Source organism: Sebastes fasciatus, chromosome 15, assembly GCF_043250625.1.
Source record: "Sebastes fasciatus isolate fSebFas1 chromosome 15, fSebFas1.pri, whole genome shotgun sequence".
Classification (NCBI taxonomy): Eukaryota; Metazoa; Chordata; class Actinopteri; order Perciformes; family Sebastidae; genus Sebastes; species Sebastes fasciatus.
This window is the reverse complement of record NC_133809.1, coordinates 18,161,954-18,178,303: the sequence shown is the minus strand read 5'-3', so window position 1 is coordinate 18,178,303 and position 16,350 is coordinate 18,161,954. Positions and strand designations below refer to the sequence as shown.

Sequence of the window (16,350 nt, the reverse complement as noted above, 5' to 3'; positions counted from 1 at the left end):
GTTCCGTGTCCAATCACAGAGCACGCAGAGTGACGCAGAGCACGCAGCAGTGACGTCAGTCGTTTAGTTAGTTTACGTTTGGAGGACGACGCCGAGAAACACTTCTTCCCAAAACTCCTCTTTTACCAGGTTAGCGGCTCATTATTACTTTTTTTTGTGTTTATCATGTGCTTTAAAGTGGCAGGAAAGGTTTGTATATAATGATAGTAAAGTAAATACGTATAGAAAATTAGCTTGTTCCTTAAACCGACGTTACCATGTTGAGAGCGCTGGTGTGGTTACTATGGTAACCCGTTTACACACCGGATGTGCAGTTGTCAGAAAGTTTGATGTAATTTTTTTTTTTTTTTTTTAATATTAGCAAGCTTTAAAATACAAAACTGACTACTTTTGAAACCATCATCATTTTTTATTTATTTATTAATAATTTACAATTATGTATTATATGTTGTAAAATGTCACAAGATAGTAAGGCAAGGCAAGGCAGCTTTATTCTTAGAGCACATTTCAGCAACAGGGCAATTCAAAGTGCTTTACATAAACATTCAAGAACATTGCGACAAATTACAAAAGAACATTAAGACATAATTAAAACAGTTATAAAAACATTAAAGATTAGAAAATAAAAACAAGCTCAAATTAAAAGCTATAGGATAGAAGCTAAAATAGAATATAACACACAAGAGTAAAAGCTTTAGTGCAGTATAAGATCATTATCTGGTTTAATAAAACGCAGCAGCAAACAGGAAAGTTTTAAGCTTTGATTTAAAATAACTCAGAGTTGGAGCGGTCCTGCAGGTTTCTGGGAGGTTGTTCCAGATATTTGGTTCATAACATAGCAGAAGATCAGAAGTGTATTTTGGTCCTAAACCATTTAGTGCTTTGTAAACCAGCAGGTTTAGTAAAAAAAACAAAACATTACAATTTCCTAGAGCGCAAGGGGACGTCTTCAATTTGCTTATCCTGTCCAAACCCAACACTGTGAAATCTAAAGACATTCAATTTATAATCTATCTTGTTATTTTCTCGAATAAACAATTGACCATTTTGTCAACAAAATGTAAGAAAGTAGTAAAACACAGTTTCTCAGAGCCCATGGTTACATACAGTATTTAAACTGCATGTTTTGTTGCAGATGGATGGATGGTTTTGTTCTATCAATGGTCCAAACTCAAATATATTCAATTTACAATGAAGAAAACCATTTATAACTAATAAAACCTAAACAAATTCACATTTGAGAAGCTGGAAACAGAGATTTTTTGGCATTTTTGCTTACAAAAATTACATAAATGATTAATCAATTATCAAAACTGTTGCCAATTATTTTTCTGTCCACCAGCCAATCAATTAATTGACTAATTATCTCTGCTATATTTAAAATGTTGTTTAACTGAGATCAAATAATTGGGCAATGTGAACTTTGTGAGTTGTTATTTTTCTTCTCCCTGCTTATTTTCGATAATGGGATGTGTCTTATTTTTTCACAGATCACATCTTATTATTTTGTGTAAAACTCTATGTTGGAATTGTACACTTTTTCTTCAAAATGATAGACAAACAGATGAATTGATTAGCATTTCGTCACTATCTCAAAACAGAGGAACTTTTTGTTTACAGGAATAAGCAACCTTTCACAACCTTTGTTCGTGTCACAGGTCAGAAATATGCCAAAGCTGGACACCTTGCCGGAAGATGGACTCAGATCAGAGTTATTGCTCCGACAGCAGCTGAAGGCCCTGAGTGAGACCCTCAGGCAGCAGCTGCAGGAGACAGAGACGAGACAAAAAGAGGAGCTTGAGAGGAGGATTCTTCAGAACTCTCTACTATCAACAGATGTAGACCGAGGGTACGGTGATAGAAATGAGCTGAAGGCCAAGTAGGTTCCCTCAAATGTCTTTTATGTTTTGTCATAATTATAACATATCTATTTTCTTAAAGATCTGTACTGTTTTTTCAGACATTTGGGAATGATGAGATCCACCTCTACATCTGGCCTGACCTCAGACAAAGAGACTTTGCACCATCCCAGACAGTCAGAGAGGCCCAAGCTATCTTCTCCAGCTTTGGTATCTTCAAACTGGAAGAGTTGTTCAGTCAGGGTTTCCACGCTGACTCCTGCCGGGACTCAACAGTGTGAGCGGTTCGCTTTATCTAAAACAACAAAAGAGAGCAAAGAGAAGGAGGACGAGGCTGAGTGTCAGAGGAAGTTCTGCGCTCTCCCCATGCCCAGCCACGTCATTCAGCCCCTCTATCAGGAGATGATGAAGGTGAGAGAGAAGGAGAGGAAGCAGAGCCATGAGCAGAGGAGGGACCTCCTGCTCTCCATTCAAAGACCTTTCAGCTTCCAGGAGAGAGAGAAGGAGAAAAGGGAGAAGCTGATAGCAATGTTCAACCAGGTCTCACATGATCAGAAAAACAAGGCTGCTACTGTTAGGAAACCTCCTCACAAAGAGGTGAAAGACTCGTCAGATTCGGAGCTCAAAGGTGGTTTTCATTTTCTGATGGAAGGATACTGGCTATTGTTTGGTATAATAGTTGTCTTTGTAACATAATTTGATGTGTCACTTTACAAACTGCTATCTTAGAACAACATATAGGCCACTGGTTCCCAACTGTATTTGGCTTGTGACCCTTTATAGCCAGGCAATGCCTACTTGTGACCCCTACACACAAAGATATAATTTAAGAGAAGTTAAATTAACATAATTTGTGCATAAGAATTATTTTCTTCTTCTTCTTCTTTCTCAACTTGTTAATCATCTCCGAACCCTTCAGATTTATCTTAGACCCCTTTAAGGGTCCTGACACGTTGGGAACCACTGGTATCAGTACATATAAGATATGTAATGATTCATAAAATTCATAGTATACAGTAGGTTATGCTCTGTAGAAACAAGACTTCCTGATAAACATTAAACACAAACCTGAAAATCATAGTGAAACTGTGGTGATGTCACACCCTTTTAGATTTGTTTTTTATTTTTAGCAGCCTATACACAAGGCAGTGCTTTGTTCTGTAAGTTTAATAAAATGTATTGAAAGTAATTATAATGTTACACACCTAATTCATATCATGTCATATTGGATGCATGTATACCGTACGTCTGATACACTTTATGCAGTTACCTTATTGTATTTCTGTGCAGACCAGGAGCTTTGCAGAAAAGTCCCCGCTCGGACAGCAGTCCGACATCCTACTGCGTCTGGCCACCCGAAACTTCGCACTGCTGAGCGCACCAAGAAAGAAAAGTTGGGCTTCCTGGATGAGAGGCCCAGCTTCCAGCCAAAAATCATCCAGCAGATCCCTGATTTCAGCAGGCTGCACAAAGCCTTGCAGACAGAGGGGCTGAGGAAAACACAGCGTAAAGATATGATAAAATGTCAGCCCTTCTTTCTGAGGACATCAGCTCTCCCTGCAAGGCAAAGTAGGATGAGCCTTGAACACTCGCAGGTAAAAACTCTTTACCACGCACCTGTTTGTTTAATATGAGAAAATGTTAAAATGGTTTCATTTTTTTAGTTGTTTTTATGCATTAATTCAGTGTAGTTTGGTTTTAGTTTCTTCTCACAATATGAGCTAATTTAGTTTCTTTCGTTTTGAATTTTGTGCTTTGATTATTTTTTATGTATTTCAGTAATCCCCTGCCTAATTATGGTAGGCAGGGGTCTGAGCATCAGTAGCATTACATCAATAAAATGTAAAGAATAATGTCTTGAATAGCCAGTGTCTCTTGAGGAATTACATAAGAAGACATCCAGGACTCCAAAGCACCAGATGGCTTCACATTTTAGTTTTACATTACTCTGTTTGATGCATGGCTCGAGACACATCCACCCACCACTTTGTCAACTCAATACCCTTCTCTTTTTTAATTAATGCTGGTTGGAAACCACTAGCCCTCCTTAAAGCCTCTAATGTTTATATGACAAACAGTGCTGACTACCTACAGTAAATCCTTGCTCGTTTAAAAAGGTCCATATCACTATGATTGCACCACATGTACAATAACTGTCACAATAAGAACAGATGTTTACCCTACAGTTTGTGTCGTCTTTGCAATTCTCTATCTGTCATCTGTATTCCTGTGGTCCCTCAACACTCAGAAGTGTTTACTTAACGTGTGACAGAGGACTTTGACCTGGTCACATTTGACTTTCTATTCTGTGTCTTTGGTAGTAATGTGTTTGATGGTAAAAGATTTATTGTATGGGTTAAGTTCTTGTGTGGCGTATGTGTTATTTTCTTGAGGCCGTTCAGACCAGTCCCCTCAGTTGTGGAACTGTAAAGCTATTTGAAATATGTTCAGTGGTTCCTGTCCAGAGAGGGAATACACCCCTCCCTTCAACAGTTGTATTTCAAACTTTCTCCAACTCATATTTTATCAAGTTCAACTCAAGCCCCATTTTGACAGTGCTTGATATTTTCCTCATTTATACAGACGTAGGCAAAATTGTTGGTACTCTTCCGTTAAAGAAAGAAAACCCCACAATGGTCACTGAAATAACTTGAAACTGACAAAAGTAATAATAAATAAAAATTTACTGAAAATTAACTAATGAAAATCAGCTGTTGCTTTTGAATTGTGGTTCAACAGAATCATTTTAAAAAACAAACTGATGAAACTGGCCTAGACAAAAATGATGGTAGCCCTAGAAAAGATGTAAAATAATGTGACCATAGGGACATGTTAAACTAAGGTGTGTCCTGTAAATAGCATCACAGGTATCTTCAAACTTGTAATCAGTCAGTCTGCCTATTTAAAGGGTGAAAAGTAGTCACTGTGCTGTTTGGTATCATGGTGTGTACCACACTGAACATGGACCACAGAAAGCTAAGGAGAGAGTTGTCTCAGGAGATCAGAAAGAACATTATAGACCTTCATGTTAAAGGTAAAGGCTATAAGACCATCTCCAAGCAGCTTGATGTTCCTGTGACTACAGCTGCTCATATTATTCAGAAGTTTAAGGTCCATGGGACTGTAGCCAACCTCCCTGGACGTGGCCGCAAGAGGAAAATTGATGACAAATCGAAGAGACGGATAATACGAATGGTAACCAAAGAGCCCAGAACAACTTCCAAAGAGATTAGAGGTGAACTCCAAGGTCAAGGTACATCAGTGTCAGATCGCACCATCCGTCACTGTTTGAGCCAAAGTGGACTTAATGGAAGACGACCCAGGAGGACACCAAATCATAAAAAAGCGAGACTGGAATTTGCCAAAATGCATATTGACAAGCCACAAAGCTTCTGGGAGAATGTCCTTTGGACAGATGAGACAAAACTGGAGCTTTTTGGCAAGTCACATCAGCTCTATGTTCACAGACGAAGAGATGAAGCATCCAAAGAAAAGAACACTGTACCTAATGTGAAACATGGAGGAGGCTCGGTTATGTTCTGGGGCTGCTTTGCTGCATCTGGCACAGGGTGTCTTGAATCTGTGCAGGGTACAATGAAATCTGAAGACTATCAAGACATTCTGGAGCGAAATGTGCTGCCCAGTGTCAGAAAGCTTGGTCTCAGTTGCAGGTCATGGGTCCTCAAACAGGATAATGACCCAAAACACAGCTAAAAACACCCAAGAATGGCTAAGAACTAAACATTGGACTGTTATGAAGTGGCCTTCTATGAGCCCTGATCTAAATCCTATTGAACATCTGTGGAAGGAGCTGAAACATGCAGTCTGGAGAAGGCACCCTTCAAACCTGAGACAGCTGGAGCAGTTTGCTCACGAGGAGTGGGCCAAAATACCTGTCGACAGGTGCAGAAGTCTCATTGAGAGTTACAGAAATCGCTTGATTGCAGTGATTGCCTCAAAAGGTTGTGCAACTAAATATTAAGTTAAGAGTACCATCATTTTTGTCCAGGCCAGTTTCATTAGTTTGTTTTTTAAAATGATTCTGTTGAACCAAAATTCAAAAGCAATGTCTCATTTTCATTAGTTAATTTTCAATACATTTTTATTTATTATTACTTTTCTCAGTTTCAAGTTATTTCAGTGACCTTTGTGGGTTTTTCTTTCTTTAACGGAAGAGTACCAACAATTTTGCCTACGTCTGTATACATAATATACTCCTTTTCATTTCACAAGACAATCTCTATATATGTTCCTAGACATTCATTTGGGTGGAGGATCCACACGAGGGCATTACATATACAATTATAACAGTAATTCAATAAGAATAACAGTAATTTACACCAATCCAAAGTGGTAGAGTGAACTTTGTGATCATTGAAAGTGTCTTCCTTTTATATATTTTCTGGCTATACCCAAAATTATACAATTACCAGAGATCTATTTTGTGCACCATGTCAGGCATTTTTGGGCAAATTCCTCTGATTTAATTTATACTATATATAGATATATTTAGCCTTGTTACTGAAGGTGTGGCACGTAAAGAAGCTACTAGATACATAGTCACATTATTTGTAGATTAACATCATAAAGGTAATTCATAGTTAATAAATGTATGACTACAGAAACAGATTTATACTGATTTATACAAAACAAACAAACACCTTATTCTATGAGTAATTTCATAGATATTAACATCCAACTGTGTAGTGTTAAAGCCATCGATATCTCATCAATTAATCGTTGTCATTTTGTCTGTGAATGTTGGTGAAGTGTTTTGTATTGATTGTTCTTTTTTTAGTTTGATACAAACAATAACTGAAAACTATATTTTAGAAAGGAAGAAAGAAACTCATTATTACTAAGCATAGTATTTATTTACAGTACAGAGGGGTTTTTCCCCACACAATTTATTTATTTATTGACAGGCAATGTTGGTCTTCTTTAGTTCTCCTGCAGTACTTTTACATTTCTACAAATGACTAAATCATTCTTAAATGGCTTTGATCACACAGTGACTCTAAGTCATGCTACAGTATGCTGTATCATCTGACAGAAAACCTTCTATATCCGCCCCAACTCGCTGCACTGATTTGGCAGAAAGTCTTCCATGCATACATATGCCTTACATCATTTTGTACACTGATGTATACTTTGCTGGTGTTACTACTACACTACGTTGTATTTTAATTCTAAATTTTAAAAGTCGATGAAATATGTGGTCAAACAATATATTTGTACTATTTTTTCCCTTTCATCTACAGGTACCAAAAATAAGTAATCTCACCAGAAGCAAGTCACTTGGGGCCTTAACATCACTGTCTGCAGACACACTCCCTACATACATCACAGATGCTGCAAGGAAGCGCTGCATGGCCATCAGGTGACTTGGATTATTTTGGCATGACTTTGGAACTTTAGACAGTAGATGTTTTCCTCTCTATAGTTTCTACACTCTAAATCCTCTGACATGCAGAATATTTTGACCTTCACAGAAAGTCCATGGAGATGAGGGATAGCAAGAATCAAGAAAGTGCCGACTGGTTGAGGAAGTACCAAATGAGGTCCCAGGCCATGAGGAAGACAGTCACACTCCATGCGAAGTTGCTGGACCCACACATCAGCTTGAAAGAAGTGTATAATGACAAACTACAGCACCATCGGTGAGTGAGGTCGTTCATTCTCCAATATTGCAACCTTTGTTACTCGCATCATAACAACCACAGACGCCTGCCGCAGTAGCTCAAACTATAATCTTCTCTTACATGAAGCGAGACTGACCAACAGAGGATGAGAGAGTACATGAGGGAGTTACGGGAAATGAAGGCACGAGTTGGCGAACGCCCTTATTTGTTCGAACAGGTGAAACAGGTGAGTGACAGCTGAGAAGATTACATCACATTGTGAATGATGTGCCCCACTCCAGCATAAACTTTGTGTTTTTTATTACTGACAGAAAAATGCAAAGGCTCACGCAGAGCAGACATACAGAAACAAGCTGAAGAAAGCCGGCTTAAAGGAGCAATTTGTTGAAGAAAATGGAGAAGCAGTTGAAGGAACATCATGCAGCTCTGAGGAGGATACATATGAGAACTGCAGCACTGAGAATCACATTCATAGCAGGTATGCAGAGTGAGAATTTTTAGCAAGTTTAGTTCATCCACTATGTAATACCACACGTGTCCGGTAAAAGTATGAATAGCACTGGTGCTGGAGAGCCAAGGACTTCTTGTGGTTTGGTCATATTACATTACATAATTTTCTGCGCTTGCCCTGCAGTCTTCAGTGAAGAAAGACAAATAGTGTTGCCAAGTTAAAGTTCGATGTAATTACAATATAGCCATTTTCTAACCCAACATGTCTGATTTAGGGAGGAAAATGTAGACGACGGGGAGAAAATTGAAGATGTGGAAGAGAAGAGCGTGAAGTCCAAAGTGGAAGAAATGCCATGATCAAAAAGGTTCAGGCGGCACAGAGTTTTTTATGGCCTCTCCGCTAGAAAACAACACTGTCCTCAAAAATGATTCATGTCACGGCTAACTATCCGCACCAAGCATTTGATAGTTTAAGATGTGGAACTACAAATTATGAAATGACAAAACATTTGGACCTTACAATCACAAATGTTAGGGATTACAACTGGGAGAAAATAACAGTTTATAGAAGTGTATGTGTTTATAATATGTATATACATATATAATATTTCATATGCTTTGAGTATATATGTATACGATCTTTCTAGCAGATTATAAAAATGAAAATAAAAAAGCTACTTTTTGTTTTATGACAACAATTTTTCCTCAGGAATATGAACACTGTAATTTAGAGGATGATGAACACTTGGTTACCAGAAAAACAGTTCAAAAACAAAATGAGAACACCAGTCGAGACCACTGTGTCTGTAACATTAATTAGTGTTTCACCCACTCTAAATCAAGAATCTTCCGATAGCCATAAAAACAGTTTATACTTTTACCGTGAGAAATAGAATCTGTTTTTTGCTCTTAGTTGTATTTTCCTCAGCTTAGTTAAAAAAATGAATAAAAGTATAATTTTTAATCAGCAGGTCCCGTAAGGACACCAAGCGTCTGACATGGTTCTCAGATGGTTGGGTTAAAGTTCCCAGTTATTTCTACAGCCACACTGCCACCTAAATAAACAGCCCTCTCTGGGCATAATGCATTCACAGAGACCAGTTCAGTGGTCCGCTCCAAGCCCATAGGCCCACATCAAATACGCTCGTGCACTGGCCTGCACTCTGAGCTTGTCCTTAGACAGCTGACTGCCAGGAATTCTACAAATAATTTTTTAATAACAAACCACATGGGAATGTCTGAATATGTATATAATCACAATTAAAATGTAGTCATGGGAGGCCAGTACATACCAAATGTCTACATTTTGTAGGCCACTGTGTCATGCATTGAAGCTATTCAAGGTAATGTTGGCTTGAGTAGGTCATCTTAAGGTAACACTATTGACTGCATTGAAGTTTGAAATTGAATTTCAAAGTGTGCAATATGTTACATAGAATACAATACAATTGACTGATGTGCATTTCTACAGGTATGGCAGAGAAAAGGTGACTGTAACAGTATTCACTATGACTGTCTGGGTATTAAAATAAGCATTTGATTAATTTAGCATAATTAAAAAGATAATCCCTTCCTTGAGATCTCAAACATCACATGACAAAGCTTCAAAGGCTCCATCCTGTCAGGTTGTCATGGGAACAGTTTATCCCTCCCCACTCTGCCTTGTAGTCCCTCAGGAGAACGCTGCGCACCTCTGATTCCCCCGGTGCACGGCTGAAAACAAAACCAATCTCTCCCAACCTGCTAGATAATATCCGAGTGAGACATCTATTTAAACAAACTAGTTGCCTCCAATGTGTGTTGAGAAAGCTGAGAGAGGCAAACAAACACATCTCATTTAGATTAATGAGAGGCTGAGCGCTTGGCCACTGAATGTTATGATCACGCTGTTTGAGGAGTGGTTTTACTTAGCAGATGAACAATATAATTTCACTAAGGTGGTGCGTTCAGGTCTTTTATTATTTCAGCTGCTGTAAGATATATAAATTCCCACACATTTAATTCTGTAAATGCATGGGGTTGCAAATGTAGGCAGCTGAAGACACACCCTAGAATAGATGATATAGGCCTCAAATGAACTTCACTGTCACAATGTCAGCCAATTCCTAGCCTCACATTTTCCTTGGCTGCTTTTTCCCTGCCATGTACTAACTCTGCTGACATTTCAGATCCTGCCACTGCCACCTGCCCTGCAGTAACCCCGCCGTTCCCCATCGCACGACCCCCCCTGTCCACCTGCACACCTGTTCCCTCTTCCCCATCAACCCAGAGGTTTATGCACCGGCCCACTCCAGTCCCCGCCAGATTATGTAATGTACTTCTGTTTTAGCAATCCAGCCATTTTCTCTGCCAGCCGGAGTTTTGCCTGGTATGACCCCTCTGCCTGCTCTCGAGCCTGATCCCTATAAATGTTCGCTTCATTTCCCGTTTGCCTGTTTTCGACCTCTAGTAAACTTGAACTTTTTATTATACTGGCCTGGTTTCGGACTCGTGTTTTAGGGTTCATACCAGGTTTTACTGAGCGTTTACATTCTCCTGCCTTAAACCATCAACAATTGCACTGCATGAAGTACTTTTGTTGTGTTTTCTGGTTATTCTGTCATTCATTTTTATTTATTTATTTCTTTTAATTCTCTTGATTTTTAAGTAAGTAGTGCAAAGGCCAAATATTTTGTGAAGTGCAGTGTATAGAGTTGTGTGCATGTGTAGTCTCTGTATGTTTTAGTCCTTGGTTCACCTGCAGGAGGAGCTGTGGCTCGCTGCAGCCTCTCTGGAGCAGAAGCGAGAGATCCCTCTTTTTCTCCTTCAGTGGCATGAATAATGTCCCCAGTGCTGGAGAGAGAGCATATCAAGAGGCAAACGGGAAGGGGAGAGAGAGATAGCAGCCAGTGTGACAGATAAGAGCGTGGCAGAACTTGTCTCCCTGACTGCACCGTGGGGCTGGGGAAAGAGACAGCAAGTGCACCAGAGAGTCAGGCAAGGCTGCTGCCTGCACACACAAACACACACACACACACACACACACACACATACACACACACACACACACTCACACACTCACACACTCACACACACACACACACACACACACACACACACACACACACACACACACACTCACACACACACAGACAGACCCCTCAGCCCGGCTTCACCAGAAGAAGTTCAGAGAGAAGACTGACCTCAAGAAGGTAGAGTATGTTTGTGCATCTCTAGCCTAGGAATCATATCTCCTGCAGCCGTGCCCCCCTTTTTCATATCTGAAACATTACTAACAAATCAGCCGTGTTACACTCACTTGATGCTCCACTTTGTTTTCCAGGTGGGTTGGCGGACGTTTCGTCTGTGGATTAACTCGAATATTATGGCTTTCCTCAAACTGAGCCTCCTTGTCCTGTAGAGGAGTTGTGTGTTTCCCCTCTAGAAGAACTTGCCTCGTGTTTACAGCCTGAGGGAGGATGGAGAAGCTGTCAGAGAAAGACAAGGAGCTGATACGAGGCAGCTGGGAGAGCCTGGGCAAGAACAAAGTTCCTCATGGTGTCATCATGTTTTCCAGGTAATGTTTTACAGCATGATTCAAATGGAATTAGACAGTGAAAGTGACTTGTAAGAGAAGAAAACAGTGTGCTGTTATCCTTTCATTAACATCAATTCTAATAACACTTTAACCATAAGTAATAGTATCTTGCTGTTTTTGTGTTGTTACTTAATAGCTGTGGTGTTTAGAATATGTATTTGTGAATATGTGACACAGGTGTGCAGAGCGAATCAAACTAGATCCTTCGCTGCACACTTTCACCATGCAGGGACCGGAAGCTTGACTTGTTGCTTGGCGACCGACTGCAATAATCCACAATTTACTTTGAGACAGCTGCCGCTAAATCAGAGAGAGATTTGTAGATGTATGATTTGTAGATTGATTTTGTGTCTGTGTGGATGTTTGGCAAACCCATGCCGTGTGTATATAGACCTATAGAATAGTGTGGTATTTGTCTGTGGTAGACTGTTTGAGCTGGACCCTGCGCTCCTCACTCTTTTCCACTACACTACAAACTGTGGCTCCACACAAGACTGCCTCTCCAGCCCTGAGTTCCTGGAACATGTCACCAAGGTGAGCTCTGTTCACCACAGTCACCACTACAAGTATACAGTTTGTACTCTTGCACACTTTTGAGCACTGTGTATTTGCATGTTATCTGTGCACCAGGTGATGCTTGTGATCGATGCAGCAGTCAGCCACCTGGACGACCTTCACTCCTTGGAGGACTTCCTGCTCAACCTTGGGAGGAAGCATCAGGCAGTGGGAGTCAACACACAGTCATTTGCTGTAGGACCAACATTTCATAGTACAACTCTCAAAAAAGCAATTTCACAAGTGAATGAGCTGTGAAAAATATGTTTTTTTTTCTCTGTGTTTGTTTTGGACTTGTTCAGGTGGTTGGTGAGTCCCTTCTCTACATGCTGCAGTGCAGTCTGGGCCAGGCCTACACGGCACCGCTGCGGCAAGCCTGGCTCAACATGTACAGCATCGTGGTGGCAGCCATGAGCCAAGGATGGGCCAAGAACGGGGAGGATAAGGCGGACTGAGGCGCACAGCAGGGGGCTGCTGAGCAGCTGCTGTCACATCACTCAACATGGTTGTCCTGGCATAAGGTTGTGTAACTTGCAGCACTGTGGCTTTGGCTACTGTACATTTGCTCTTTGAGAGAGGTCGCATAGAGTAGCGAATGTCGGTGTGGTTAAACTTTACAATTGGGTCGACCAATCGCAGAGTTTGTTTTCTTTGCTGTGGATGTTTAGCTACCAGACAATGCTGCTGTACAGCTGTGAGGATCTGAGCCAGCCTGCTTTGGTTCTTCTAAGTCTGGACCTGTAATCTCACACTGAGAAAAAGCAACAAGGATAACTGTTGAGTCTCTTTGTATATAATGGCTTTGATATATCTACTCAAATAACAGTGGCTGTAGTGGTCTTTGTGATGTATCTTAAAAGAGTTGCACAATTGTGAAACACTAGATATTATATTTAGGCATCACACACTACTTAAACTGTGATGGTTACTGTGGCCAGCGCGGCAGCTCTCTATCTAACTGGAACACAGTGATTCTCTACAAAACATGATAGAAGTTTTGGGACAAAGCAATGTGATTTTACAGAAGAAAATCCTACCACCTTAATCAAAATCATACTGTGTTTTCTATTGATATTACACATCATTACTTTTGTGTGTGACTTTGTTATCTAATATTTATCCTATTGATCAAAAATGATATTCAATAGATAATGACAAGAACTGTTATACTCTCTGATAGCTCTCTTCAGACATCTATGACTGTTAAGGCGTCCATGTGCACCTTACTCAACACGGTGTGTGATGCTCTCCTCAGTAGAGGTTGTGGTTATTTCAATAGGCTTCGGCTGACTGTTAAACTCTAACTAATAGACTGTTATGTTAACTCTTTACTTTAGAGTAAAGGGAATCTTTGAGGAATTATCTTTGTTCCTTGGCTCAGTTTCTAGTCATCGTTAGTATAAAGTAGGTTTCTTGTACTGTAGTCGCTTATCTCAGTAATGCTTATCAACTGTGTTGTTGTGACTACAAATGTAGTATTACCTCAGCTTTAGAGGTGAGCAGAGTGGCCTGTGTTTCTCCAACACATGGAAGTGAATATATATTTTGGATTATGAAACAAAGACAAACTTAACTGATGATGATTTATTTTCCTTTTAATTTATTGACATAGAACAAATAATACTGTGTGATGACACTGTCCAATATGTGTGTGTTATTATTATTGCTGCCATAACACTGTATGTATCATCCTCAGCTGTTATTGACATTCATGGTCATAATGCCAAGTAACTTAGCAACAGTGCGCCAAGTATTAGATAATAACACCATACAACTGTAAATCCAAGCTGCTGATTATGTGGTTATTATCGCTTTAGTCTGAGTTTACATTTACAAAGTTTATTTTTATATTCTGAAATGTACGTGTTGTGAAAGAGCATTGATTTGTTTCTTTTTTTCAAATGTGATATACAGTATATCCTCCAGATATATTACCATGTGTGGGTTTCATTTAATCAAAATAATAGAGATACTTAGAGATAAACTTCTAAATGTGCAATCCTTACGGAAAATTATAAAAGCAGAGTTTTCTATTGAACTATCTTATCCCTGCATAGTCGGTTGAGTCTGTACTTTCCAGCCCACAGGTGTAATGTTATTAACTGACTGTGTATGTGGTGTATTTATAGTGATTCTTTTCTTAGTGTCAGTACACAGCCCTATGCAGGTTGTTGTTCTCCACGTCTCTGTTTTCAATTACCTGACATTAGGTCTTTTTTTAGCAGGCATGTCTGATAACTGGCATGTTATCCCGTTAACATCCAGCTCTGTACATATTGGGTGTGTCACTGTCTACCTCATCATTATCAGCTGCTATTGAACAGCGATGACTTCACCTAGTTATCCTTCAACCAAAAAACGCACAGTGTTATCAGAGTTAATGCAAGCACGCACTCTTTGTAAACTGGATTCCATCCTACACTTTAAAACAACATGTTGTGTGCTTACTTGAGACTAAATAAAGTGATCTTCTGTGGATATTTTACTGCTGAACGAGGTCAGTGTGTTTTCCTCTCGCTCTCAGATTGTTTGTTACAGACTGATGATGGTTACAACACAATGGTCAGCGTTTGAAATCAATCACACGGTGCCTGATTTCCTTCCCACTGACAGCCCATCCCCTAGCGTTACATAAGATCCAAGCGCCGAATGGCTCATCGCCCTTGGCTACAGAGACGAGAGCGACTTCAGGCACATCAGCCCACTTACTCATGCAACTGCACAATGTCACATCAAGATTGTTTGCAGAATTTCACAAAATTTGCATTCTGTTCTTTTAAATGTGGACTTTTGTGTTTTTATTTTCCTCCAAAAACATATAAAATCCTTCCAGATGTTTGTGTTCCTGCTTAAATATCAGTTTGCGTGTGTGTCCTATAGGTGAAGCCATAATAATGAGAGAAGTGGAGGAGGGAGGGTCGTTGTAATGACTTATCTGAATACACAGGGCTCATTTCTCCCATATTTGCTTGTATCATTGTAAAAGTCACATCCATGAGCTGGCTGTCTGTTCTGCTGTTGGAGCAGTGGCTGACATGGCCTTAATCTGTCTCTCTGCCCTCCCAACATTATCCCCACTCTCTCTGTCCCACTGAGACTCTGCTGTATTTATGCTGGCTCTATGCTCCATGTCTCGCTCCAGCCTGCAGAGCAACACTGAGCCAGAGTTGTCTAGTCACTGGGCTTCGTGGAGACTGACCCGACCCTCTCAAGGTCACCAACCAATAGTTAGATTGCAACAAAATTCAATGAGCTACTGACTGAAATACAGCAAGTGTTTTATTTCCCCTGTGGTAATTAATTAATCCCTATAGTCCCACAGTCTTACCTTGCAGTGTACGAGGGTTTTCTCTGAAGGCTGTCGTCGTCTGGAGAGAGGTCTGCGAGAAAAGACAACACGCATTATTTTTAGAAAGTCTGCAATGTGTTTTGGAATGAAGGGGTACTGGACGTTGTCATGGCAACTGTTAAGTGACGGTGGTCCAGAGTGTGTGCATTTGTTTTGGATGAAGGAGGAAAGCAAGGCATTGCTCAAATCACTCACTCATCCTAAATCATGCTGTGGAGAGAAGTGAGGAGTGGGCAGTGACTGTGCTTGCAGGCTCAGGCTAATAAGGTTTGCTCTGATAGCTGCTGGAGTCTGCAACACAAGCCTGCCGAGCAACAAGCACAACAGTGGGAACGAGCGGCCTGTCGCTTCCAACATGAAGTGCAATGAGTTAAAGGATAAGACTGGGCTCATATATGTTCTGATTCTCAATAAACCCCATGAAAAGACAGAAACAATACAATAGCCTGTCTCTAAATACTTTCTGAATTCCCTGCCTGTTTCTCAGACTCATTTTAAAAAGCAGTCATTTCCCAAAACAGGTGGGCACTGTAGCTTTTAGTAAACGTTACTCAAACCAGAGTAAATAGTGCATTTGTTCAGGACTATTTTCAACTGCGGATTAATACACATTTGGTGTGTTAACTTACAGCTAACAGGAGGCGTTTCAGCTGCATTAGTCGTCCATCAAGCGAGTGAGGGAACATGTACACTTTTTGCACTATTTTAATCTATGCAGCCATCAACACACAGCATGTGTTTTACAAGTGCTATACGCGCTCAAACGCGACTCCAAAGGGCATTTCTATGCTTCAAGTTGACTTTCTTTCGAGCGTAACTACATTGATTGTGTATGTGGTTCTAAGCATTGCAAAAACCCCGGTGACCTGCACTCAATACTATGCCTGAATGCATCTTGTGTAGACACAGTCTGAAATG

The 16,350-nt window shown here is 40.1% G+C and overlaps 2 protein-coding genes across 4 annotated transcripts; both read left to right on the top strand.

The window, feature by feature from the left end:
- Window positions 1–12: 12 nt before the first annotated feature.
- fam161b (FAM161 centrosomal protein B) lies at window positions 13–10,422 on the top strand. Of its 3 annotated transcripts, none has more exons than XM_074660320.1 (9): window positions 13–129; window positions 1,659–1,849; window positions 1,961–2,487; window positions 3,150–3,454; window positions 7,121–7,239; window positions 7,352–7,519; window positions 7,628–7,727; window positions 7,813–7,979; window positions 10,120–10,422. In XM_074660320.1, exons 2-9 carry the CDS (start codon window positions 1,668–1,670, stop codon window positions 10,262–10,264), a joined length of 1,713 nt encoding a protein of 570 aa, XP_074516421.1. In that variant the 5' UTR covers window positions 13–129; window positions 1,659–1,667; the 3' UTR covers window positions 10,265–10,422. The 3 variants fall into 3 exon arrangements, with proteins under 3 accessions (XP_074516421.1, XP_074516420.1, XP_074516422.1); XM_074660319.1 differs by having other exon boundaries at window positions 1,659–1,879; XM_074660321.1 differs by lacking the exon at window positions 10,120–10,422 and adding an exon at window positions 8,227–8,649 and having other exon boundaries at window positions 1,659–1,879.
- A 579-nt stretch (window positions 10,423–11,001) lies between these two features.
- Window positions 11,002–13,647, top strand: ngb (neuroglobin). Its single transcript, XM_074660335.1, has 5 exons — window positions 11,002–11,142; window positions 11,352–11,507; window positions 11,954–12,062; window positions 12,159–12,278; window positions 12,386–13,647. Exons 2-5 carry the CDS (start codon window positions 11,410–11,412, stop codon window positions 12,536–12,538), a joined length of 480 nt encoding a protein of 159 aa, XP_074516436.1. The 5' UTR covers window positions 11,002–11,142; window positions 11,352–11,409; the 3' UTR covers window positions 12,539–13,647.
- Window positions 13,648–16,350: the final 2,703 nt, after the last annotated feature.